This window comes from Salmo trutta, chromosome 25 (genome assembly GCF_901001165.1).
Source record: "Salmo trutta chromosome 25, fSalTru1.1, whole genome shotgun sequence".
NCBI lineage: Eukaryota > Metazoa > Chordata > Actinopteri > Salmoniformes > Salmonidae > Salmo > Salmo trutta.
Window position 1 is genome coordinate 34,838,160 of NC_042981.1, and position 25,979 is coordinate 34,864,138.

The following is a 25,979-nucleotide window of genomic DNA, read 5'->3' on the forward strand; positions in this document are numbered from 1 at the left end:
CAGGTACACCTCCAATTGGCTCAAATGATGTCAATTAGCCTATCAGAAGCTTCTAAAGCCATGACATTATTTTCTGGAATTTTCCAAGCTGTTTAAAGGCACAGTCAACTTAGTGTATGTAAACTTCTGACCCACTGGAATTGTGATACAGTGAATTATATGTGAAATAGTCTGTCTGTAAACAATTTTTGGAAAAATGACTTGTCATACACAAAGTAGATGTCCTAACCGATTTGCCAAAACTATAGTTTGTTAACAAGAAATGTGTGGAGTGGTTGAAAAACGAGTTTTAATGACTCCAACCTAAGTGTATGTAAACCTCCGCAACTGTATTCTTTGTTCTTCAAACTGGGCTTCGCTTCGTGTGGCGTGGGTTCTATCTGCTTTTTCTCTCCCCATGCTCTTTGGGCCCCTCACTGGCCTGGGAGGAAGTGGGCAGTCAGTTATCTGCTGGAGGAACCAGCCAGTACTCGACCGCTCACAGCTTTGAAGTACAGTACCTCCTAGGTAAAACCTAACACATGTTGAGAAAGACTCCCCGCTTTAATACATATTCTCACCATATTGTTTTCTAAAGGCTCACATTTCAAATCTCAGCAATTACTCAGCTCCACTTTACATGATTCGGGGCCAGAGCTGACTCCATTAATCAAGCCAACCTTTATTGGTCTGGAATCAGGATATGGTAGGCTCAACATACAGTAAGCTTGCCACAGGGGGCGCTATTGTCTTTATCAGCCCGTTAGCATTCTCTACCATACAGCCTAACTGTGTCTCCGGGTTCGCCTACATAGGCTAACTCACACAGCGGATGACTGGAAGTCTGTGGCCCCCTAAATAATGAGATCAGTGTTGGCCTGTTTTTCTGACGTCAAGCTGTGCTGCTGTAACCAGACCAAATGCTTTGTCATGGAGCACAGAGAGGAGCCCAAACACTGGTTCTATTCTGGTGGGAGGCTAAGGCTAATGAGTCAGCATAACTGACCATGTCATGGAATCTCAGCATCTGACTTCTGACCTTCTGACCATTCCCAGGCTGGAGGTCCAGCGGTGGACACATGAGGTCAGTTTTGTTGTCAAAGAAGGGGGAGAAGGTAGCCTCAGGCAGGAGAGTCCCATGGAGAAAGAATGAATGTGCACCATTCAGCATGTGTACTGAAAATAGCTACATGATACTTCATAGCAGGACACCTCTCCATTGTCCTCCAGTGCAGTAGAAGGCTTCTGATATTCCCTTGTGTAGAAGCCATTTGATCTGCTAGACATGTCATTTAGGTAGGAGGTGACATTGAGAGACAAGGACTCCACAGCTTGGTCATGATGAATGATATAAGCTTTGATGTGTTGAAGGCTCAAACTGCTTTTGAGAGGAGAGACCATTTGTGACCGACCGGCTCAAATCGGTCTAATGTAAAAAAAAAAAAAAATGAAATTGTGTTTTTTACATTGGATAAAAGTAGAGACTCAGAGCTACAAAATGGTATATAATACACTACAGTTGAGGAACAATGGGAAAGTAGTTTTGCTTTGAAAGTTGATAAACTCACTTTTGAGAAAATGGCCTTTGAATGTTTTGGTACTACTACTGGAGAGCCCTTCTTTGTCTACACCCATTCAGCATCGTTCACACCATCTTAAACTTTAGCCCCACCCATCTCTTTAAGGGTTGATCCGAGCGTTCTGTAGTGACCTGCGACATACACCTAGTTTCCTGAAATGGGTCACATTTGGTATCCACTACCTGCATTCAACTTGGCCTCTGAATGAGAGAGGGGAGACTAAAGGGAGAAGGCTAGATTCTGCTCAGAGCCAGTTAGGGTTGAAGTTTTATCGCTGCTAAATCTTTTTTCCTCTCTGCCCTCAATTAATTTCCATTCGAGTGATCTTTAATTCGTCCAGTGACAAGGACTATATATCTCTAGTCCAAACATTACATACTACTGAGCCCAAAACCAAACTGAAACATGGCACATACAGCCTCCTGAGTGCCTGACCCCAGTCCTAGTTGAGCCTCCCCTCCCCAGAGCTTTCTCTCCTAGACCACCCTCAGGATGGAACTCCACTAATGTCATAAAGCTATCCAGAGACCTGTGATTGGGCTGCCGTGAGCAGAATGGATTGTGGGGGCGTGTAAGTTCTGGCTTGTAGGATACAGGGGTCTTTGTGGTTGTTGGGCGCCCTGGGAACCAAGCTAGCGTGACCCGGACCGTAACCTCCTGCTGCCATGGCCTGAAGGTTTTCCTCTAGGCAGAGCTGCCTACTGAAAAGCCTATATAGCACTAACAGATGTCCCTCACACTAATTCACTACATGTCAGTCCTGAATAATGGTCAGTTTTCTAACACTATCCCCTAGGGTTAGAGAGAGGGGAATAGTCTTCAAAGGGTTTGGTAAATGTTGGCTAATGTTGCTCATTTAGATTCTTGAAGACGTAGGCCTACGTATGCATCAAAGTCTATGGTTGAGGATCTTAGTTAGCAGAATAGCAGAGGTAGCCATCTCTGCTCAGCAGCATTGCTAATACAAATAGTTTACAAATCGTTAAAGTGATATCGAAGAATTTTTAAACAACTTACCATTTGCCAAATAAAATAATCTTGAATAAACCATATGTCCGCGGAGTGTATAAAACTGCATGAGCTAGCCTAGCATGGCATGTGTTGGCTGTTCCCGGAGATTTTTAGGTTTACGAGAGTACCCCCACTCATTTCCATCTCTTCCAGCTTCATGGGCGGTAAAGCAGAACTAACCTACAGTTTGTCTGTGCCACAGGAATGACATAAAGCTCCATATTCCAGCTTTTGCACAGTTTCCCTTATACACTGAGTCAGAGAAAAGGGATCCTGAGATATCTAGGAAGGATTTCTAGGGCAGTAGGATTTTCTAAAGACTTTCACATCATACTCCGAAAACAAAGAACATAAAAAAAGACAATTTTCCCTTTACAAAAAATGGAAGGTTAAGAAACAGAGGCATACACAATTACTGGCACTATACTTCTTTCAGTCTTTAAAGTGGAGCAGGACACAATGCAGTACACAGAGATGGCCAGTATAGACACTCACTTTGAAGATGGCCTCAAGCAATTTTTCACACTCTCGCTCACATCAGCTGTCAAAGAAACACAACCCCATTCTTCAAAGCAGCCAAAGAGCAGACATAATAAAGACAGACACAAGAAAGTTGTTCCTGTACCTTCCAGGGTGGTGCCTGTACCCAGGAGGGGGTCTCCCAGCCCAGAGGTGTAGCGGGCACTGACAAACAGCTCATATTCAGTAGCAGGCTGGAGGTTCTTCAGCAGGGCCACGGTGGTGTCTCCCTTCACAGCGATTTCCTTCCTCTCCCCGGTGCCGTCGGCTGGTTTGAAGGCCACGCGGTACTGGAGGACGTTCCCGGGAGCGGCCCGCCATGACACCATCATGCTGGACACGGTCTCGTTGAAGACGTGGAGATCACGGGGAGAACCACGGACTGAGGGGGAAAAGACATAGGGGTCAACCAATTACTGCATCTTCACTTATGTACTGTATAGTAAAAAACTGCATTAGATACAGGTAAGGAATTTAAATGTTAGCAGCCATGCTGGCTAACTTATTGACCTTCCTTGGTGGTTCCGTCCACCTGCATCTCGTCTCCCAGGCCGGGGGTGTACTCTGCAGACACAGACACGCGGTAGGTGGTGATAGGGAACAGCTCCTGGAGCACGATGGTGGTGTCAGGTCCGTTGGTCTGGGCCTCCAGCCTCTCTCCTCCCCCCGTCAAAGGGACATAGGACAACCGGTACCTCACCACGGGCCCTGGCGCCGCCAGCCACGACACCCGGAAACTGTCCGTGGTCTCTTCAGACACACTAAGTCCCCGCACAGTCCCTTGCTCTGGAATGGAGAATGTTTAGGTTTTGTTTAGCAGTAGCTTGTCAATATAACTTTTTAAGAATAAATATTCTGGATAACCTATTGAATGATTTTGCATCTAAAGGAAGCAACTTGAAAAGCCATGAAAGTTTATTGTGAAAAAACAAAGCACTAAAACATAAATCTCTTCACTTGCTTATGCTGTGAAACCCCTGAACGTGTACGCTTTCAACCCCTTACCTTCCAGAGTGGTCTCCTCCCCCGACAGAGGGAAACTATCTCCTTTGTCGTACTGGGCGAACACGTTCACCTCGTAGGTGGTGAGGGGAGTGAGGTGAGGCAAGATTGTGCTGGTGGTGTCGGCTGGCACAGCCAGGGAGATGTAATCCTCAGTGATGTCCTCGGCCTTACGGAAACGCACCAGGTAGGACATGACGTTGGTGGCATCGGTGGCCCAGGTGGCACGGAAGCTTCTAGACGTCACCTCAGAGAACACCAGGTCCCTGGGTGCAATCAGACCTGACGAGCGGGATAAAACACAATTAAATGGCTGGTTTGTGTTTTGTCCTCATAGACAATGTCATCATAATGGCTTTTGATAACATCAAGCAGAGCTGTATATCTCATTCCTTCAGAAAAGCTGGAATGGAAGCAATTATTTGAACTCATTCAACTTTGTTCACAGTTCCATCTCTGAACATGCATAGGAAACACTCCTCGTATGCTAGCAGTATGCATTCAGTCGACAAGGTTGCAACACTTTCATATTACAAACCCCTGGACATTGCCAATGCCTAAATGTTCTGTGTTCTTGTGACAGGGGGATCATTACCAATATGTGCAGCAGAGAAACTCATGTCATGCTACCATGGTGTTGAAAACCATCCACAGTCCCGCTGACTTTCAGAGACAGGTGGCCTTTGAATTAGCAGGACAATTAGGTCAGAATAAAAGTATCCAGTCAGTTACTATAGTGTTTAAAAACAGTAAACGATAACAAATGGTGTAGCGGGCCCCCTGAGATGCAGGCATATGGTTCTGTGGTATTTTGGAGGCAGCGTGATCAGTCAGGGAAAGTTAAAACAATGAATATGTTTTGCTTTTGTCTGCCTAAAACAGACCCACGGCATTGGAAATAAGAGATGAAGATAATTACTCAGCCTTTTTGTGTTGTGCAGATGTAGTTACATCATGACATCACTATTTCAGTAGCAAAGCTCAGTTTCACCTGCTGTACCACATAGCAAATAACTGATTACAATAGACTGTCTGGAGTTTGAGGTCATTTAGCGGCTGCCACTAAAGTTAACCAGAATGTATGGTTATATAGCTATAGTTACAGGCACATGTATGGACCATTGTAAGCATGCTCAACTTCAAACTGGTGTATGTGTTATGAGTAGGTCTAGGAGTTGACCACATGCCCAGACCAAGAAAACCATGGCCTTTTGTTATAAGGGTATTTTAAATGGCTACTCACTCCTCTTCTTGATGTTGAGGAGCTCCTGTTCGATCCTCAGGCAGATGGACTGGGTGAGCTCCTTGGAGATCCTCTGGAAAGCATCAAAGTCCTCCACAGTGTACACGTGGGTGGCCGCCGGGGTGTTAGCAATGGCTTCCAACTCGGACCTCACAGCGTCCTTCACACCCACAGCAAAGATCTCCACGTCTATATTCCTCAGGTTGGTGGCAGCGTCCTTGAAGGAGTCAGAGGACTTCCCGTCAGTGATGAGGACCATGACACGCGGGACACTGTCGCGAGACCCTCGGGTGGGGATAAAGATCTTCTCTCTGACGTAGTTCATGGCCTTGCCCGTGTTGGTGGAGCCTCCTCGGTAGGGGAACGTCCGGACTGCCTTGACCACTGAAGCAATGTCATTATAAGTGTTCAGGGCAAACTCTGTGTGGGGGTCTCTGCTGTACTGGACTAAGCTGAGCCGGATCTTGTCGAGCGCGACGTCGAAGGAGTTGACCAGGACCTCCAGGAAAGCTCTGACCTTGGCAAAGTTTTGTAATCCGATACTGTAGGAGCCATCAACCAGCAGGACCACGTCAGCCTGTACGTCCACTCCAAGAGAGCATTCTGGGGAGGGAAGGACATTAGATACCTTCTGTATATGGTCTACATCGTGATTTTTTAAAGTTTTTATAGCAACAATGTAATGTTTCAGTGAGTGAGTGAGTGAGGGACTGGATCGCTGATCTGCTGTTACAGAGCTTTATCTCACCCAATGACACCTTGACTGGCTGAGTCTTCTCCATGGCCAGGACAGCATCGCTGGGGGTCAGACCCTTCAGGGCGAACAGGCTGATCTCGTACTCGGTCTCTGGGGACAGGTCCCGGATGTTGACAGTGGTCTGGGTGGGCCCCACGTATACAACCTGGCGCTTCATCCCAGCCATCATGGGCATCAGGGTCAGCTTGTAGCCCGTGATCTCCCCTAGAGAGGCATCCCACGTCACCCTCATGGACTTTGAGGAGATCTCAAGCACCTGGAGGTTAGAGGCCGGTTCCACCACTAGAGACACAACAAATAAACACTGTTGAGGTTGGAATGTACTGTAGTATGGTTGGAAAACACTTTAACAATACATTTACAGTGACATAGTTGTTGTCGATTCGTTACACTGACCGCCTATAGACAATGCACTTGAAATAAGTGAAGATTTAAATCAAACAACGGAAATGTGATGTAATGCATCATCTATAATGTCTTACCATCATCTCCGCTCACTAGAGAGTTGAGCTGGTCTTCCACACCGGAGCACACCTGAACGATGAGCTTCTGCTGCACTGCCTTGATCATATCAAAGTTAGGTACGTTGTAGACATGTGTGCTGTGGGGAGTTGAGGCCATTTCCTTCAGTTCATCCTCATCTGCTCCTTTGATGCCTAAATGGTGAAAAACATCTCAGAAGTTAGCCTGAGAAATGGAGTACTGTGGAAATCAGCCATTACGGAATCTCCAGAATTTCCAGGCATTCATAAACTAAAAGCATTATAGAGATGTTCTCAAGAGAGAGTAGCATTCAGCAGTAAAACACACAGTACCTAAGGCAAATACTTCCACTCCAATGTTCCTGAGTCGTTTAGCGTACTCTTCCACTGGGTCCTGGGATTTTCCATCTGTGATGATCATGGCTATCTTTGGAAAGCCTTTCCTGGCGCCGGCCGCCTCCGTAAATATGTTTTTCAGAAGGTAGTCCAAGGCGTCCCCTAGACACAGAGTGTAACATATTAAACCTTTAAGAAAATAGCGTTTCTTAAAACATTTCTGCTTATTATAACATTTACTGTCTGTGGGCGAAAGCCTACCTTGAGAACAAGTGTGTAACCAAAACATGTACCTCAATCAACGGAAAACTTGCACCAATGTTCTAGTTACACACACAGATCTCAAGTTAGGATTCAGTCCAGCAAGAATTTACAAAATATCGGCAGTACTGCATATCCATGCTGTCTAGTCCCACCTATCATGTATACCTGTCATGGTGTTTCCTCCCTTGTAGGGCAGAGTGTTGATGGCTCTGAGCAGCTCTCCTCGTTTGGAGTGGCGGTTGAGGAGGAACTCAGTGCGGGTGTCTGTGCTGTACTGGACCACAGCCACCCTGGTCTTATCCTCTCCGATGTCGAAGGCCCCAGCCATATCACTGATGAAGCTGCGGATGTGCTTGAAGTTTTCCCTGCCAACGCTCCAGGAGCCATCCACCAGGAAGACCAGGTCTGCTATGGCATTGACTGAACACTCTGGAGGGGTGGAGAGGGGGATGGGGTAGAGCAGGAACACAATCAACTGTCTGGACACAATCTGGCAGATTGGCACAACTTTTCGGAACTCTAATGAATACTGTATATCTGACAGACGGTCTCTGACAGGTGGTATTTCAACAGACATGATGACAAAAAATTGTTTTTATAGACCAAATAATTACTAAAACTTTCAGCGGCATTGTTTGGTTTTATGTTTTCAAACCCCCATGATTTTTTTTTGTTTATCATGAATAGTTCATTTTCTTTGGAACATCCAAGATGATTGGCCGGACTTCTATGAATGTCTCAAATCTTAGCTCTCGTAGGTCCACTTGACTGAATATCCTTCCATGCTTCTCACATCTTGTTATTATGGATTTTGTAGATTTCTTGACAAAACATCAAATATCAAGTACTATGGATTTATCTGGCCAATTAGGTCAATTGTGAAAGAGTGTTATGAGCGTTCCACCAGAAATAGCTTCTAGGAGCAAAGGTTTTTGGACCATCAGGAACTTTGGGTTCAATTTCCACCCAAAGTGTACATGGTGAGGGAAAAAGTGAGCATGTCTCCCTGTCAATCCACAGACTGAACTCACAGAAAGAGGCACAGAACTCCAGTAAACGGACTTCTGGTCAGAGCAGTAATCCTTTCCACTTCTTCCAACATTTAAAAAGACGGAAATGCACAGAGCTGGCACGACAGTGACGTCATCCCTCTCCTTGGATTATACGCATAACAGAAACCTCTCATTCTTAGATTTTGATGTGAAGACTGCTTTCAATCACAAACTAATTCTCAGCCACTGTCGGAAACCCCTGTCTGCTCAAATATTAACAACTCAGCAGTACAGATGGGGTATTTGAGTCTGAGGAAATTATTCCAGGGAACAATATTATGATTAGAATGGAAAAACACAAACATATGGACTTGTAAGATCGTAAAGCTATGTGGACAGGCAATGGGCATAGCGCAGATTGGTTGACATTGACGTAAACATACTTACTGATTGCATCTGAAGTCTGCGGCCTCCTTTCTGTTTCACTTGTGTTACTGGACTGAACTGAGACAAAAAATAATTTGGACTGTTATCATGACATCCTGTGTGCCATGTATGGGGAATAAATCCAAGACATTCAACAAATCATCAAGCCTCTTCAATGGGATACCAATCACATACATATAAACATATTTGTCCTGGTTAATCAGCGATAAACAGAGTGTGATTTAAGTTTTAAAAACAGATTTATTTGATTCTAATGTCGCTAGAAGCTATCAGACAAGCTGGAGGTTTGAAACCATGTAATGGGTCCTTTGTTCCTTAAAACATAAGAATCTAATCTGAGATGAAACCGTTTTCATATCAATCCATATCAGCCTTTTGAGAAAGCCATCGGATTTTCCCAAAGTTATGTTTAACATCAGAATCTTGAACACTTACTCGTGAGCTGCCCAAAGATGGGTATACTCTCCTCTGTGCCATCATAGGAGTTGATGGACACTGAGTAGTCCAGATCAGGAGTTAGGTCTGTAATAGACGTCTTTGTAGCAGTGGCTGGGAGGTTTAACTCTCTGGCTGGTTCATCTGGGATGTAGAGAATGGGTTGCCATTAGAATTGGTGTAAATGATCATTCGGGTTGTCAAGAAAAGCTATAACTAGTCAGGCAAACATCAATGAACTAATGAGATCAATAAACACAAACCTGTATCCGATACAACTTGTATTTTGTAGCCCTGTATCCTATGCGATGGTTTACTCCATGACATTTGCACTGTGTTCTCATTTAGAATTGTAAATTTCAAGTCTGAGGGGGGCTCCACTGCAAACAAAAGAGGAACTGATGTTAACTTACATACATGAATAACAAAACGTGTGTATGAGTTTAAAAATATTGATCAAGTATTTCAGCAAGACATTTTATATCAAGCATTCACATTTAGCCCAACGATAAACACTTCATGAATGAAGTTGAGACGTTCATTGTTGAGGGAGACAAGAAGAACCAACATCCATGGTAAAAGTGACAAAAAAGAAACACACAACAACATTTAAAAAGTGTGAGTAGCCATTTTGGAAAACAAAATGGCATTTGTTTGAGTTGCACAACCAGGTAACCCTAGTCAGCAACTCAAGCACCGGAAGTCTGGAGTACACAACATTAATACAGACCAACTCCACACAAAACTCCCCTGAGTGCAAACATTGAGTGACCCATCCAATACATGCTGAGTGCAGTCCTTACCACGCATGCCCAACCAACCAGCACCAACACGTTGACTTGAACAACACATAAGTACAGCAACATTTTCCTTCCAACGTTACTGATTATACAATGGAGTCAAGATTGCCAGGTAATGTTGAGGGTGGCATTTGCTGAATTTAACACCCAATGTTATATATATACTCTAAAGTTGGATGTTTTGCTAGAGCAGTTCAGACAGCTGGTTGATTACTTTCTTTACTGAGGAATGTGTTTGTTTTTCATGATGGTGTTTTGTAAGTTACTTATCTTAAATTATTTGTAAATATTGTATGCTTTTATTGCAGTGGAATTGTAAATATTGTGAATTTGTATGATTGTGTGCGGGGCACCCTTGTAAAAGAGGCCTCAATGGGATTTCCCTGTTTAAATAAATAAAAATACAGAGTATATATACCTATTTTGACAAAATGAAGTGTTTATGTATGTATATATATATATATATATATATATATATATATATATATAGAGAGAGAGAGAGAGAGAGAGAGAGAGAGAGACAGAGAGAGAGAGAGAGAGAGAGAGAGAGAGAGAGACTCTAGCACAAGTCATTGGCATAGATCCATTGCAAACCTTGCAAAAAGAATACACAATGTGTCATAGGAGACTGTTGTGTATGTTCTTTTCATTGGCAGAGTGCACAAGATGGCGTGAGGTGAAGGCACACTGCGTACACAGTCAAAATGAAGAGAGAGTTAAGATACAGAGGAAAAATTATGTACACATTCAAAATAAACAAACAAAAACTGTGACAGATGCAGTCCGACAACACGCGTGTCCACATTAAGCAGGTTGCCATGGCACCATGCATGTGTACATGAGAAAGTTGTTCAGAACAACTTGACAAATTGGGTGAAAGTGTTTCCATGTACACGAGGGACCACACATAGAGACATTAAATGTATTTTAAAATGATATTCTTCCTCACTGGGGTTTCACATGCAACCTAGTTAAATCAGAGGGTTGGGTGACCTTTCACCTTTATGTGAGTGCAGTTAAAGGAGAGTGGAAACAAAGTGTTTAAAAAGTACTATTTTTTGTTTTGGACAGACAAACTTGTACTTAAGGGTAAACAGCATAACAAGATTTAACTGCGTAGAATATAAGAAAGTCTTAATATCTATGAAGTGCTGTATGAGTTTCTATTCTTCCTGTAGCCTATGGCTGTATGTGTACTTCTCATAGGCTACATACTATAGTCCAGGATGATGATGAGGATGTGATAAAGACATACATACAAAGGCTGGTCTTTCAGGCCATGTCAGCGAGTGGACGGCATGCAAGCTGCTGAGGAGGGGCATTGGGATGGGATGCAAGAATATCACTGTAAAATACCTGCTGAGAAAAGCCACAGCTCAGGACACACTGAATGTACAGGCAGACAACATCTAGAACCTGAGCCAAGCTGGTATTGGTACACGGTAAAGGAGGATCACCAACCTGCCACATCAATTTAGGGGGCCCGGGTAAGTTGCCCTCCTCTCCAACAAAGTCTCTCGAACAAGAATCAATAAACCCACTTGGGGGTTGGGAGGGGCAGTGGGGAGGAAAGTTGGGTAGGGAGATTGTCTTCACTCACAAGAGCAAAGAGCTGTGTCACATCGCTCAAGGTGTTTGATCATCGTTTTACAAAAAAGTTGCAAGCAGTTGGAATCATTCATGACAGAGTTGTTACTTTACACATTTTCTTTTCAGTCTTCTCATGTTGCGTTTTAATGTCATTTTCTAAAACAAGATATTGAAAAAAATACACTGAAGATATAAAATACTCATAATAAACATTAGCAGATATCTTTTCACTCTCGTTCCCTCTGCCAGGTGTGGGTGCACATCACAGCACCCTGCCTGACCAGAGGACACTTCTGCCTTACCCATGACCAGACTTTGGCTACTGTCAGTAACCTCAGTCTGCGGCCAGTCAGCCATTCATCCTGGCCTGCTCTACTGCCAGGCCAGCCAGTCAGAGAAAGAGCTCTGACTCTCCCAAAAAGGCAGAACAGATGCCAAAGTAATTCCGCAACATGTGCTGACATTAAACATTTCTGCATATTAACTTTCTATATGGATTGCAACTCAGCGTTTTTGAGAATGTCCGTAAGAAGGCTAAAAAGGCTCTTTGTCTTTGCCCTGTCTGAGGATTAATTAGCGATTCTCATATTACATATTTTCATTCCGTTAGTGAAGATAAATGGGAGTAGACATTGGACTCCACCAAAAAAGCTTTCAGGGAAAAAAAGGGAACAATTGAATGCTCCAGTTTTTGAACATCAAGGATATTGAAACTATGATGTCACATTTCTACAAATGATCATGACCACTAATTTTGTTTGGATATTGAAATATTATGAGAAACAATAAAATCTAGAACAGCTACTGTAACGTCAATGTAACAACATAATTACAGAGGGAAATAGCTAAACCATGAAATAATTGTAGTTTAACTTTACTTAATTTTTGTTTGAGAAAACATAATTGGAAAGATAATTTTAAAAATCCTATCCAATTTTTAAAGGACTGACTATTGGGTCCTGGATTCTTCTACCAAACAATAACGCCAATAAGACTAAGGTAACACATTGTTACCTGGCCTTGTGAAGACACTGACATCAATGTAAGAGTCAGATCCAACTGTTACAGTTGACAACATGAGTCACTGTTTTCTCATTGGTAAAGTTGGAAACATTTCCAGAATTTGGGATATGACATTTAAAAAACCAAATATATATATATACACCCCAAGATGGACTAAATGTCAAATAAATTCATCAAATTGTAATTATCCTGAAATAACTTCTAGAATGGGACTCCTAGAATGGGACTCCTAGAATGGGACTCCTAGAATGGGGAATCATATTACATCACAGAGAAAGGGAAGAGGTGTAGACAGAAGCGTCACGCCCAGGTGCACGTTCCCTCTCAGATTTGTCCTGTTTAAAAAACATAAATTAATAAATGAATTACTAAACTTAATAAAGATTTACCATCTAGTGGCCAAAAGGCAGTTTTAGCATGGGCAGCGCCATTGAGAGCTTCCACCATTTTAATGTAGTCAACTGGGTGGGACTTCCAACTTTATTGGCTGATCCCTCTTGATGACCCTGCTGGAGTCATGTCCAACCGGGTAATTAGGAGGAATCACCTAATCATTTAGGAAAAAAATTGGCGACTTCAAAATGAAGATTGCCTCAATGGCGCTGCCCATGTGTTCACATACACCATAATGGGAACTATATAGAGAGGTTTTCTCTATCATTCTCTATAGATGGGTTAGCTGACAACGTCACGAAAGCAATGCGGGCGCTTCCTTTCGGCCAGAAGTCTGCAAGTTGTTGTGATTCTGGATGGCCAGATAGCTACCAACAATGACAAGAAACTGCCATGTGGGGAATCGTGACTTGTTTCAGATAGTTTCGTCTTGTTCTTGATGTCATGTCTTGTTTTGAGGTGTTTTGACTGATTTCATGTCAACGCTAATATGGCAAAAGAAATCGCTAGCTAGCTAACCAACAACTGTAACGATGTATTTCAGAGACAAGTGCTCATTGTGAAAATGTATTTGTGTTTTCAACAAACATTGGAGACTAAATATAGTTTACATGTCAACAATCTAAGCCAACCCAGTCTGTTTTGCCCCATGGTTGCACGAGCATCGGTTTTGCTGATAAACAACCAACCTGTCCATTGTTTCAATGGAAGTCTGAACTAAGTAGACCAGACCCAGCTGCTATTGCATTAGTGTCTACGGGACAGCACCCCCTTAAGTAGATCGGAACTGACCATGTTTTTCAATGGTAAACGGCCTGAGTAAGAGTATACTATCCACCATATTTGTTGTAGACTAGAGTGACACGCTGCACGCACATACACTACATGACCAAAAGTATGTGGACACCTTCTCGTCGAACATCTCATTCCAAAATCATGGGCATTAATATGGAGTTGGTCCCCCCTTTGCTGCTAGAACAGACTCCACTCTTCTAGGAAGGCTTTACACTTGATCATTAGTGAGGTTGGGCATTGATGTTTGGCGATTAGGCCTGGCTTGCAGTTGTTGTTCCAATTCATCCCAAAGGTCTTCGACAGGGTTGAGGTCAAGGCTTTGTACAGGCCAGTCAATTTCTTGGAAACACAGAAATATTCTGGAATGTCATTGTATGCTGTAATGCTAAGGGAACTAAGGGGTCTAGCCCGAACCACGAAAAACAGCCCTGGATAATTATTCCTCCTCCACCAAACTTTACAGTTGGCACTATGCATTGGGGCAGGTAGTGTTTCCTGGCATCCGCTAAACCCAGATTTGTCCGTCAGACTGCCAGATGGTGAAGCGTGATTCATCACTCCAGAGAAGGCGTTTCCCCTACTCCAGAGTCCAATGGGGGCAAGCTTTACACCATACCAGCCGACGCTTGGCATTGCACATGGTGATCTTAGGCTTGTGAGTGGCTGCTCGGCCATGGAAACCCATTTCATGAAGCTCCCGATGAACAGTTCTTGTGCTGACATTGCTTCCAGAGTCAGTTTGGAACTCGGTAGTGAGTGTTGCAACCGAGGACAGATGATTTTTACGTCTTAAGCGCGTCAGCACTCGGCAGTCTCGTTCTGTGAGCTTGTGTAGCCTACCACTTTGCGGCTGAGCCGTTCTTGCTCCTAGATGTTTCCACTTCACAATAACAGCACTTACAGTTGACCGGGGCAGCTCTAGCAGGGCAGACATTTGACGAACTGACTTGTTGGAAAGGTGGCATCCTATGACGGTGCCACGTTGAAAGTTACTGAGCTCTTCCGTAATGCCATTCTACCGCCATTGTGTCTATGGAGATAGCATGGCTGTATGCTCGATTTTATACATCTGTCAGCAACGGGTGTGGCTGAAATAGCGGAATCCACTAATTTGAAGGGGTGTCCACATACCGTTGTATATATAGTGTAGTTTGATTTTATTTTAGCTGCCGTGAATATGATGGGCAGAACTCGCAGGAGGTATGTTTGTAAATTAATTTGATCAAGATATTGATAGCCTATTGATTCCCTCTTGATTAATAAATGAAACTAAAATGTTTTGTTGTTTCTCTGTAATTCTAGCCAGCTAGCTAGCAATTTTATAAAGTTGGCTTTAGCCAAGTTGGTAGCCCATAAATATAAATATAAATATAAATGGGCTACCAATCTCCCAACCTCATAACGAGCTACCAAGAAGCCATTTCAGGCTATCAATCAAGTTTGAGCAAGCTTGTCTAGCTAGCCTAACTATCTTAGCTGGCAATGTTGCTAGACATTAAAAAAGCAAGCAATTACTAAATGTACTGAATAAGACTCATATTCTATTATTTTACCCATATTTTAGCAAAGATGCAGGGTGGGGCTGTGGAAATGTAACCACTGAAATTAATAGACAGAGCTATGCATGCAAAGATTGACAGATATCTATATTGTTATTTTCAAAACTCTAATGACAAATAAATACACAATTGAATAAAAATGCTTTAATTATTGGGTAATGATACTATATACCCATGTGGCAGTTGTACTAAAGGCATACAAGTTTACATACAAGTTTATTAAAATGACACTTGAACAGGTGAAGGCAGTATGCTTAGAAAACTATGTAGAAAATATAGGTTTATTCATTTCTCTTCTTTACATAAAATTTGGCATAATGATTATGTCTCTTGATTCCAGGAAAAAGCTGTTTCAGCTGTTTGAAAAATTCTACATTCTCCCGACCATCCCCTACAACATGTACTTTGTGCCCTCAGATTTTTGGGGTGCATGGTGCCCCTGGGTGCAGGGCAAGTCAAATCAAGTAAAATACACACAACTGGGTATCATTGTTTTAATCATACTGTACAATGCATTATGGTTGTTTCCATGTGATGGTTCTCACACAATAAATACCCTAAATCCTAAATCCTGTAGGTTTATATCAAACAACTAGAGAGAGAGAGAGAGAAAGAGAGAGCGAGAGAGAGAGAAAGAGAGAGCGAGCCAGAGTTGGGGGGGTATGTGAAAAGGGCAGGAGGGAGGCACATTTACCTTGCGCTTCAACCGAGGCGAATAACACTGCAACGAAAGCCGACACGGCCAATGACAGCCTTATCTTCATTTTTAGACGTTATGGGTCAGCAGCAGCACATTAATGAATCTGAGGAGAGAGTTGCGTTCAAACCCATTAGGATAAGCTTTGAGAAGAGAATGGGCAAAAAGTCACGAGCCTTTGAAAGGGAATATATAAAATTAACGTGACTGAAGAGGCAAAATTTGGTTCAAAGGAGTGAAAAGTAACGACCTAATTTTTGTCAACTCATGCATGCACCGTTGTCTTTTACATTTTTTTCATTTAACGTCTAAGCAAGTCAGTTAATAACACATTCTTATTTACAATGACGGTCTCAAGAATTATCATAACTTAATTATCATAACTCTATTAACTAATAACCATTAGTTAAAAAATACAAATTTCACATAGTTGTAGTAAATAATTTAATCATAATTCGACCTGTCGTATAGGCTCGACAATTGAGAATTTCGTCAAACGCAAACCTGCCTCGAATATCAGAAATAGGCTACTGGTCCTACAGGTTGTGCACCCCGCCTAGTGGCACAGGAGCTCAAATAGGCCTACTGAAACTAGAAGGACATTTCATTCAGTTATCCCATTTAGCTCCCAAGACCCTCAGAAGTGGCCCTTATATATCATATCATAAATGTCAACTTAATATACATCAGGCCCATAGATAACTTAAAAACCAATGTAGCATAAATAACTTTTGCCAAAACAATGTGCCTATTAGCAAATTACTAATGATCAACTAATTTATTTGTTACTTTGGCTAGGCTATTCTAATTCAATGTTCATACTCTAATACAGTATACTTATTGATTCCACACAGAGGTACCGACATAATCCAACATATATGTTCCTTTATGGGAAAAATACAGGCTGAAGAACTAACCAAGCACAAAAAAAATCTTTCACCTGTCTGGCAGTTATTCACAGAAAAATAATAAATCAGTCCTTTCATTAGAAAACGCTCATAAATATAGCACATACAGCTAAGCACAATGTTTTATTATTTGAAAACCATTTATTTTGTATAAATCTTATTATTTCTAACCCACAGCAGGATAGAAGAAAATAAAACATGTTGCTCACCTGGTCAATGTTAACAGAAAAAATCCAAAAATGTAGGTGCACCCGCCTTGAAGACTCCCCCTTCTAGAAACTGATAGAGAACTTTCAGGAGCTCTGGGTGGACACTTCTCTCTAGCTGGCTACTGGAAGATCCAACAGCATGTGTCCCAGAAAGAAAGTCTCTTTCCAAGTGGGAAGAATCTTTCCACAATCTGCTACTTAATAGGGGGCTGTTCCCAAATCTCATTTTACAATAAGCTCTTACGAAACTCCACTGGTAAACCTCGCAATGGTTTGATATATGAAACATCCCCCAAAGTGGGAATACACTTCTGGAAACTGCATTATTTTCTGAATTCATTTGGCACATTGATCTTATGAGTTACAAGTGCCTAATGGGCAACCCTAAGGAACATAACATGTAGGCTATATATATATATATATATATATATATATATATATATATATATATATATATATATATATGTATATATATATGTATATGTATGTATATATACACATACATATACATACTATATATACAGTATCAGTAAAAAGCTTGGACACCTACACAATCAAGGGTTTTTATCTATTACTATTTTCTACATTGTAGAATAATAGTGAAGACATCAAAACTATGAAATAACACATATGGAATCATGTAGTAATGAAAAAAGTGTCAAACAAATCGAAATATATTTAATATTTGAGATTCTTCAAAGTTGTTACTTTGCCTTGATGACAGCTTTGCACACTCTTGGCATTCTCTCAACCAGCTTCATGAGGTAGGCGCCTGGAATGCATTTCAATTAACAGGTGTGCGTTGTTAAAAGTTAATTTGTGGAATTCTTTCCTTCTTAATGCATTTGAGCCAATCAATTGTGTTGTGACAAGGTATGGTTGGTATACAGAAGATAGCCCTATTTTGTAAAAGACCAAGTCCATATTATGGCAAGACCAGCTCAAATAAGCAAAGAGAAATGACAGTCCATCATTACTTTAAGACATGAAGGTCAGTCAATGCGGAACATTTCAAGAACTTTGAAAGTTTCTTCAAGTGCAGTCGCAAAAACCATCAAGCGCTATGATGAAACTGTCTCTCATGAAGACCGCCACAGGAAAGGAAGACCCAGAGTTACCTCTACTGCAAGAGGATAAGTTCATTAGAGTTACCAGCCTCAGAAAATTGCAGACCAAATAAATGCTTCACAGAGTTCAAGCAACTGTTCAGAGGAGACTGCATGAATCAGGCCTTCATGGTCGAATTGCTGCAAAGAAACTGCTACTAAAGGACACCAATAACAAGAAAAGACTTGCTTGGGCCAAGAAACACGAGCAATGGAAATTAGACCAGTGGACATCTGTCCTTTGATCTGACGAGTCTAAATTTGAGATTTTTGATTCCAACCGCAGTGTCTTTGTGAGACGCAGAGTAGGTGAAAGTATGATCTCCTCATGTGTAGTTCCCACCGTGAAGCATGGAGGAGGAGGTGTGATGGTGCTTTGCTGGTGACACCGTCAGTGATTTATTTAGAATTCAAGGCACACTTCACCAGGATGTCTACCACAGCATTCTGCAGCAATATGCCATCCCATCTGGTTTGCGCTTAGTGGGACTATCAACAGAGAAGAGGCGACTCTGAGATGCTGGCCTTCTAGGCAGAGTTCCTCTGTCCAGCGTCTGTTATTTTGCCCATCTTAATCTTTTCTTTTTATTGGCCAGTCTGAGATATGGCCTTTTCTTTGCAACTCTGCCTAGAGGGCCAGCATCCCGGAGTCGCCTCTTCACTGTTGACGTTGAGACGGGTATTTTGCGGGTACTATTTAATGAAGCTGCCAGTTGAGGACTTGTGAGGTGTCTGTTTCTCAAACTAGACACTAATGTACTTGTCCTCTTGCTCAGTTGTGCACTGGGGCCTCCCACTCCTCTTTCTATTCTGGTTAGCGCTGTTCTGTTAAGGGAGTAGTACACAGCTTTGTACGAGATCTTCAGTTTCTTGGCGATTTCTCGCATGGAATAGCCTTCATTTCTCAGAACAAGAATAGACATGAGTTTCAGAAGAAAGTAATTTGTTTCTGGCCATTTTGAGCCTATCATCGAACCCACAAATGCTGATGCTCCAGATACTGAACTAGTCTAAAGAAGACCAGTTTCATTGCTTCTTTAACCAGAACAACAGTTGTCATAACATAATTGCAAAAGGGTTTTCTAATGATCAATTAGCCTTTTAAAATTATAAACTTGGATTAGCTAACACAACGTGTCATTGGAACACAGGAGTGATGGTTGCTGATAATGGACCTCTGTACGCCTATGTAGATATTCCATTAAAAAAATCTGCTGTTTCCAGCTACAATAGTCATTTACAACATTAACAATGTCTACATTGTATTTCTGATCAATTTGATGTTATTTTAAAACTGACTTTAAGTGGATTTTCTTGTGGATCTCAAGATGCGCTCACTCAGGCAACTTTTACGCATTGAAAATTGTAGTAAACCAAGTTGAGCCACCGATGTTAAAACACACCAACAGTCCTACATTTAATGAAAATTACAAACAATAAAATACATAACTTATTTAGTGCCATTTCACTTGATTAAGTAATTACAGGTCAGGTAGGCCATGTGAACAGCCTTGAACAGTTTGGGTATTATTGAGGCAGTGTTGCCTTTCATTATAAACGTTTTGAATGGATCTTCGTGGAGTAGAAATGGTCAGTCCAGTTTCTTAAAACCAATCTAGAATATGTCACTCATTTCATGGTCAGTGAGGCCCTCTAGTGTTTAAAAGCAGGACATACATATAGGACAGCACATTGAAAGTCATCCACGTGCAGAAGTGACCACTAGGCTGTAGGCCCAGGGGTTTTTATCCCATAGAAGGGTTAATTTATTGGTTCATGTGCACAATCACAGCTAAAAACATTGTCATATACAAAGCTTTATATATATATATATTTTTTTTAAAGCTGTCTGTTTATGACAACATCAGATGAATTGAGATTTTAAAATGAAGACGTACACATGGATATGACTTTGTTTTGTAGTTGTTTTATTATCTATGGTACATTAATTGTACAATCAATAAATATTGATCCCAGGCATGAAACATATTGGCATTATTGACAGGACAAATAATCTCCCAGATCATACATCTGCACAACAGAGAACATTAATGTAGGGATGGACATGGACAAGGGCACTCATGCCTTCTTGGGCATTGCTGCATTGAGGAGTTCATACACGACAAATCCACTTCCTGTGAAGAGATAGGAAAGATTTTGAAAATAACAGGCAAACTGTTTGTGGTTAGACTTGAAATGTGAGACATGACTCTAGTCAAGATTACTTGATCAACTGCCATAAAGATGCCATTAACACTTACAATCAAGGAGGGTTATATCAGGGTTGTATAATTTCACATACCCAATTTCAGGTTAATGCACTTACCAAAGACTGTAAGGGCCATTGTTAGCCTGTACAGAATAGCATCCTTGGCTCCTCCCTTCAGATGGACTGGAATCCCGTTATCTGACTGCGCAAAGAGGAAAGAATCATCCGGCATTCAGAAAACTGACAAGCCCTTTAGGGCAACGTAAATGAACCAAAAGCTAAATGATTCTGCCTGGGTACAGGTCTGTTGGTGGTGGCAGTAGTAGTATGTTAAATGGCACCACCTGAATACGTTTGTTGATGCATTTCATTCACCAGCACGGCACTATAATTAGACCTGGCAAGGCCACAAATATTCAGTGAGACGTACAGTGCCTTGCAAAAGTATTCATCCCCCTTGGCGTTTTTTCTATTTTGTTGCATTACAACCTGTAATTTAAATTGATTTTTATTTGGATTTCATGGAATGGACATACACAAAATAGTCCAAATTGGTGAAGTGAAATGAAAAAAATAACTTGTCTCAACAAATTCAAAACAATGTAAAACGGAAAAGTGGTGCGTGCATATGTATTCACCCCCTTTGCTATGAAGCCCCCAAATAAGATCTGGTGCAACCAATTACCTTCAGAAATCACATAATTAGTAAAATAAAGTCCAGCTGTGTGCAATCTAAGTGTCACATGATCTGTCACATGATCTCAGTATATATACACACAACTGTTCTGAAAGGCCCCAGAGACTGCAACACTACTAAGCAAGGGGCACCACCAAGCACCATGAAGAACAAGGAGCTCTCCAAACAGGTCAGGAACAAAGTTGTGGAGAAGTACAGATCAGGGTTGGGTTATAAAAAAATATCAGAAACTTTGAACATCCCATGGAGCACAATTAAATCCATTATTAAAAAAATGGAAAGAATATGGCACCACAACAAACCTGCCAATAGAGGCAGCCCACCAAGCCTCACGGACCAGGCAAGGAGGGCATTAATCAGAGGCAACAAAGAGACCAAAGATAACCATGAAGAAGCTGCAAAGCTCCATAGGGGAGATTGGAGTATCTGTCCATAGGACCACTTTAAGCCGTGCACTCCACAGAGCTGGGCTTTACGGAAGAGTAGCCAGAAAAAGTCATTGCTTAAAGAAAAAGAATAAGCAAAACACATTTGGTGTTCGCCTTAAGGGCCATCAAGGAAAACACTAAGTCTGGCGCAAACCCAACACCTCTCATCATCCCGAGAATACCATCCCCACAGTGAAGCATGGTGGTGGCAGCATCATGCTGTGGGGATGTTTTTCCTCGGCAGGGACTGGGAAACTGGTCAGAATTGAAGGATGGTGCTAAATACAGGGAAATTCTTGATGGAAACCTGTTCCAGAGATTTGAGACTGGGATGGAGGTTCACCTTCCAGCAGGACAATGACGCTAAGCATACTGCTCAAGCAACACTCGAGTGGTTTAAGGGGAAACATTTAAATGTCTTGGAATGGCCTAGTCAAAGCCTAGACCTCAATCCAATTGAGAGTCTATGGTATGACTTCAAGATTGCTATACACCAGCAGAACCCATCCAACTTACTTGAAGGAGCTGGAGCTGTTTTGCCTTGAAGAATGGGCAAAAATCCCAGTGGCTAGATGTGCCAAGCTTATAGACACATACCCCAAGAGACTTGCAGCTGTAATTGCTGCAAAAGGTGGCTCTACAAAGTATTGACTTTGGAGGGGTGAATAGTTTTGTCTTATTTCTTGTTTGTTTCACAATAAAAATATGTTCCATCTTCAAAGTGGTAGGCATGTTGTGTAAATCAAATGATACAACCCCCCCCCAAAAAAAACTATTTTAATTCCAGGTTGTGAGGCAACAAAATAGGAAAAATGCCAAGGGGGGTGAATACTTTCGCAAGCCACTGTATATAACCCCAATTAAAACAACTAAAAGGGTTTTAACAAGGCTACTTCTTGGAGAGCAAGTGCTGCTTGAGAGATGTTATAGCCGAACCTAATACAAATGGAAACACTTACCATAAACATATGCCCTTAAAAGGGTCAGGAATTTCTTAGGCTAAAATGCATTTCAACAACAAATTGCAGAGAAGCAGTCATTGCTTTAGCTCTATGATTTTAAGGCAGAGTGAGTGCCAGCTGTGGACACCATAGAGGTTAGACAAGAATCAGCAAAGCATTGGATATCATAAGTCTGATTTTGGGTTGGCTGATGCCTGTTTACATATCATACTGCATGCAAAAATGTGTTAGTCCAGCCCAAACTATGAGTGAACCCTACGAGCAAACACATACTTATCTTTCAGGCTACAAAGGGGGGAAATAAGATTCTGTTTCCAGAACCTGGGAATAAAGTGCAAACTTTAACCTTAGCATTACTGTACCATTACTGGTCAAACAAGATTCAACACAAATATTGACTGTCAAATTAGGTAAATAAAACTAAACCAGGATAGAATTGTTCACTTCTAAAAACAGTATTTCAGCTTCAGTAGACAGGTGTTCAGTTCCACATTTCTACTGCTCTTCAGGGGAACTTTCAGCTGCATCGTCACCCGTTTGCCTCGACCCAGGCCTTACCTGGAACAGCTTCTGCTTCTCTTTGACCATGTTGTCCACCTGTCTGCGGGCACTACTGGAGATAGTCCGCCTGGACAGCTGCTGAAGACCCTGAAAAAAACAGGTGATCAGGAAAAGATACATGAAAATGTTTGTCAATGATTACTGAAGTAATAATATGTGGACCAACTAGTAACCTATAGCTACTTCTGCTAGATACAGTAGATGAGCCCTGCTTAAAGGATGTATAGTCCTAGACTTATGTTGTTGTTTAGGGTGGAGTTATGGGTTAATTTGTATATATTCATTTCTTTTGTTTCAAAACATTTTGAAATGTTGACCCCAATGTCACACATTGTCCCCATTACTTATAGAAAGACCCATTAACATTACGAATCAGGTAGAAAAAGCCAGTGAAATACTAGCTCAACAACTACATCGATCTGCCGCATCGCATACAATTGCACAAATAAATGACAGTAATAGTATGGCCACCTGTGATAATGAAATAAACCGAGTGTTCAAAAATGCATTTTAATTTATATCAGAATCTATTGGAAACACTCCCTTAATGAAATCATTCTAAAAATATATATAAAAAAACTCATTACACACTCTTGATTCTACAGATAGAGAGACACTTGTCAACGAGCTAAGTGTCAATGAAAAAAAGCTATTAAATCAACAAAAATGTAGAAGTCACCTGGACCTGACGGGTTCCCATCTGACTTATACAACAACAAAAAATTGAATTACCGCTTTGCAACGTTATGAAAATGTGGATTTGGCTGCAATTTAATTTCCTTTGGTAAAAGTATTGTATGCTTTACCATGTGCTTCAGTAAGAATGAATGGCCACAAATCACAATATTTTTGGGGCTCCAATTTGCTATTGAGATAGAACCTCTAGCCATCTCAATCCAGGCCAATGAAAATATTAGTGGAGTGAAAAGAGAGGACAGAACAGGCAGTGTATGTGCAGAAGACTTGCTTTTATAAATTTCAGAACCGGTTGCTTCCATTCCACTGGTCCTTAACATTTTTACTCAATCTCAGGATACAAACTAAATTATAGCAAAAGTTAACTGTACCCAATTACAAAGACTACTCTGTCTAATACTACTCTTAAAACGTCCCATTTCAAATTGTTACAGATCATTTTAGATGTTTAGGAATTACTGTTAAGCCATTCTCGTCACACTTGAAGGAAAATCTCATGCGGCAATTGGAAATGACTAAGAAAGACCTGATACAATGGTCAACCCTACCAATATCAGGTATGGGTCGAATACATTTTAGAAAAATGAACGTCCTACTGAAATTCCTACATTTTTCCGGTGTATCCCAATTGCTATACCCAAAACTATTTTTAAGGTGCTGGACACAATGAGCTCAGAGTTCATATGAAATATTAAAAAGCCACGAATCCGTAAAGCCATACTGCAAAACCCCAAAGAACTAGGGGGTTTGGGGCTCCCTCATTTTCAGAAATAATATGGACCTAAAACAATTTGTAATATATGTTTTGGATTCATCCTCATGACTAACTCCAGAGTGGGCAATCGTAGAATCCAAATCCTGTACGGCCACATCGTTAAGAGCTATCGTATGCTCTCCCCTTGCAACTGCCTTCGGAAAGAATTACCTGGTCAGACAAACTCTGAAGATATTGAATAACCTAACACGCTGACCACACCGGCCGCGTTGTGTGGTATGGGCAGGCATAAGCTACGGACAACAAACACAACTGCATTAGCCATTTGAATGCACAGAAATACCGTGACGAGATCCTGAGGCCCATCTTTTTAAAGGTATATGTGACCAACAGATGCATATCTGTATTCCCAGTCGTGAAATCCATAGATTAGGGCCTAATGAATATATTTCAATTGACTGATTTCCTCATATGATCTTTGAAATTGTTGCATGTTGCATTTATATTTTTGTTCAGTATAGTTGGTTCAGAGTTCATTTTGATATTTCAACCTGCGTGTCCTGATTGCATCTAGTGTGGATGGACAAAAATCACCATCCACGTACCCGGCATAGTCAGCATGTAAGGCTGAACTTAGAGATTCTTCCCTACTCCCCTTTAGTTTGCAACAATCTATTTCCACCATCCCTGCAGACCAAATTATATATGGAGACAAAATGATGTGTAATTACTATGACCTCTACAAAGGTGTTATATTTGCACAGTGGTGGAAAAATTGCTCAATTAAAAGTAATTGCTCAAATTTACTTTGACTTTTGATACAAGTATAACTCATTTCACCCTATATTAAGCAAACGGCACCATTCATTTATATATTTTTTTACGGATAGCCAGGGGCACACTCCATAACTCAGACATAATTTACAAACAAAGCATTTGTATTTAGTGAGACCACCAGATCAGAGGCAGTAGGGAGGACCAGGAATGTTGTCTTGATAAATGTGTGAATTGGACAATTTTCCTGTCAAAATGTAACGAGTACTTTTGGGTATCAGGGAAAATGTATGGAGTAAAAAGTACATAATTTTCTTTTGGAATGTAGTGAAGTAAAAGTTTCTATGAATATAAATAGTAAAATCAAGTACAGATACCCCCAAAAACTACTTAGGTAAAAATATTTTAAAGTACTATATACCACTGCATTTGCATAATTTAAACAGGTCAACATTCACAAAGCCACAGGGCCAGACGGATTACCAGGACATGTACACCGAGCATGCGCTGACCAACTGGCAAGTGTCTTCACTGACATTTTCAACCTCTCCCTGTCCAAGTCTGTAATACCAACATGTTGTTTCAAGCAGACCACCACAGTCTCTGTGCCCAAGAACACTAACGTAACCTGCCTAAATTACTACCAACCCATAGCACTCACATCTATAGCCATGAAGTGCTTTGAAAGGCTGGTCATGGCTCACATCAACACCATTATCCCAGAATCCCTAGACCCACTCCAATTTGCATACCGCCCCAACAGATCCACAGATGAGGCAATCTCTATTGCACTCCACACTGTCCTTTCAG

The 25,979-nt window shown here is 41.4% G+C and overlaps 2 protein-coding genes across 4 annotated transcripts in view; both read right to left on the bottom strand.

Annotated features, from left to right (window-relative positions):
* The window catches only part of LOC115162477 (collagen alpha-1(XII) chain-like), a 68,016-nt gene extending 50,786 nt beyond the window's left edge, over window positions 1-17,230 (bottom strand). The window contains exons 1-13 of one of the 3 annotated variants that reach the window (XM_029713811.1): window positions 17,022-17,229; window positions 15,902-16,010; window positions 9,311-9,427; window positions 9,048-9,191; window positions 8,613-8,669; window positions 7,339-7,602; window positions 6,907-7,071; window positions 6,574-6,747; window positions 6,083-6,373; window positions 5,335-5,937; window positions 4,095-4,373; window positions 3,600-3,875; window positions 3,196-3,471 (exon numbers count right to left, since the gene is read on the bottom strand). In XM_029713811.1, coding sequence (XP_029569671.1) covers window positions 3,196-3,471; window positions 3,600-3,875; window positions 4,095-4,373; window positions 5,335-5,937; window positions 6,083-6,373; window positions 6,574-6,747; window positions 6,907-7,071; window positions 7,339-7,602; window positions 8,613-8,669; window positions 9,048-9,191; window positions 9,311-9,427; window positions 15,902-15,971 — 2,716 coding nt within the window. In that variant the 5' untranslated portion in view covers window positions 15,972-16,010; window positions 17,022-17,229. Of the gene's footprint in view, window positions 1-3,195; window positions 3,472-3,599; window positions 3,876-4,094; window positions 4,374-5,334; window positions 5,938-6,082; window positions 6,374-6,573; window positions 6,748-6,906; window positions 7,072-7,338; window positions 7,603-8,612; window positions 8,670-9,047; window positions 9,192-9,310; window positions 9,428-15,901; window positions 16,011-17,021 lie in introns of all 3 variants that reach the window. The other 2 variants (XM_029713812.1, XM_029713813.1) reach the window with 2 other exon arrangements.
* Window positions 17,231-20,034: 2,804 nt separating this feature from the next.
* LOC115162481 (cytochrome c oxidase subunit 7A2, mitochondrial) overlaps window positions 20,035-25,979 on the bottom strand; it is a 9,846-nt gene continuing 3,901 nt past the window's right edge. Inside the window, exons 2-4 of the mRNA XM_029713816.1 lie at window positions 22,982-23,071; window positions 20,454-20,538; window positions 20,035-20,262 (exon numbers count right to left, since the gene is read on the bottom strand). Coding sequence (XP_029569676.1) covers window positions 20,207-20,262; window positions 20,454-20,538; window positions 22,982-23,071 — 231 coding nt within the window. The 3' untranslated portion in view covers window positions 20,035-20,206. The remainder of the gene's footprint in view (window positions 20,263-20,453; window positions 20,539-22,981; window positions 23,072-25,979) is intronic.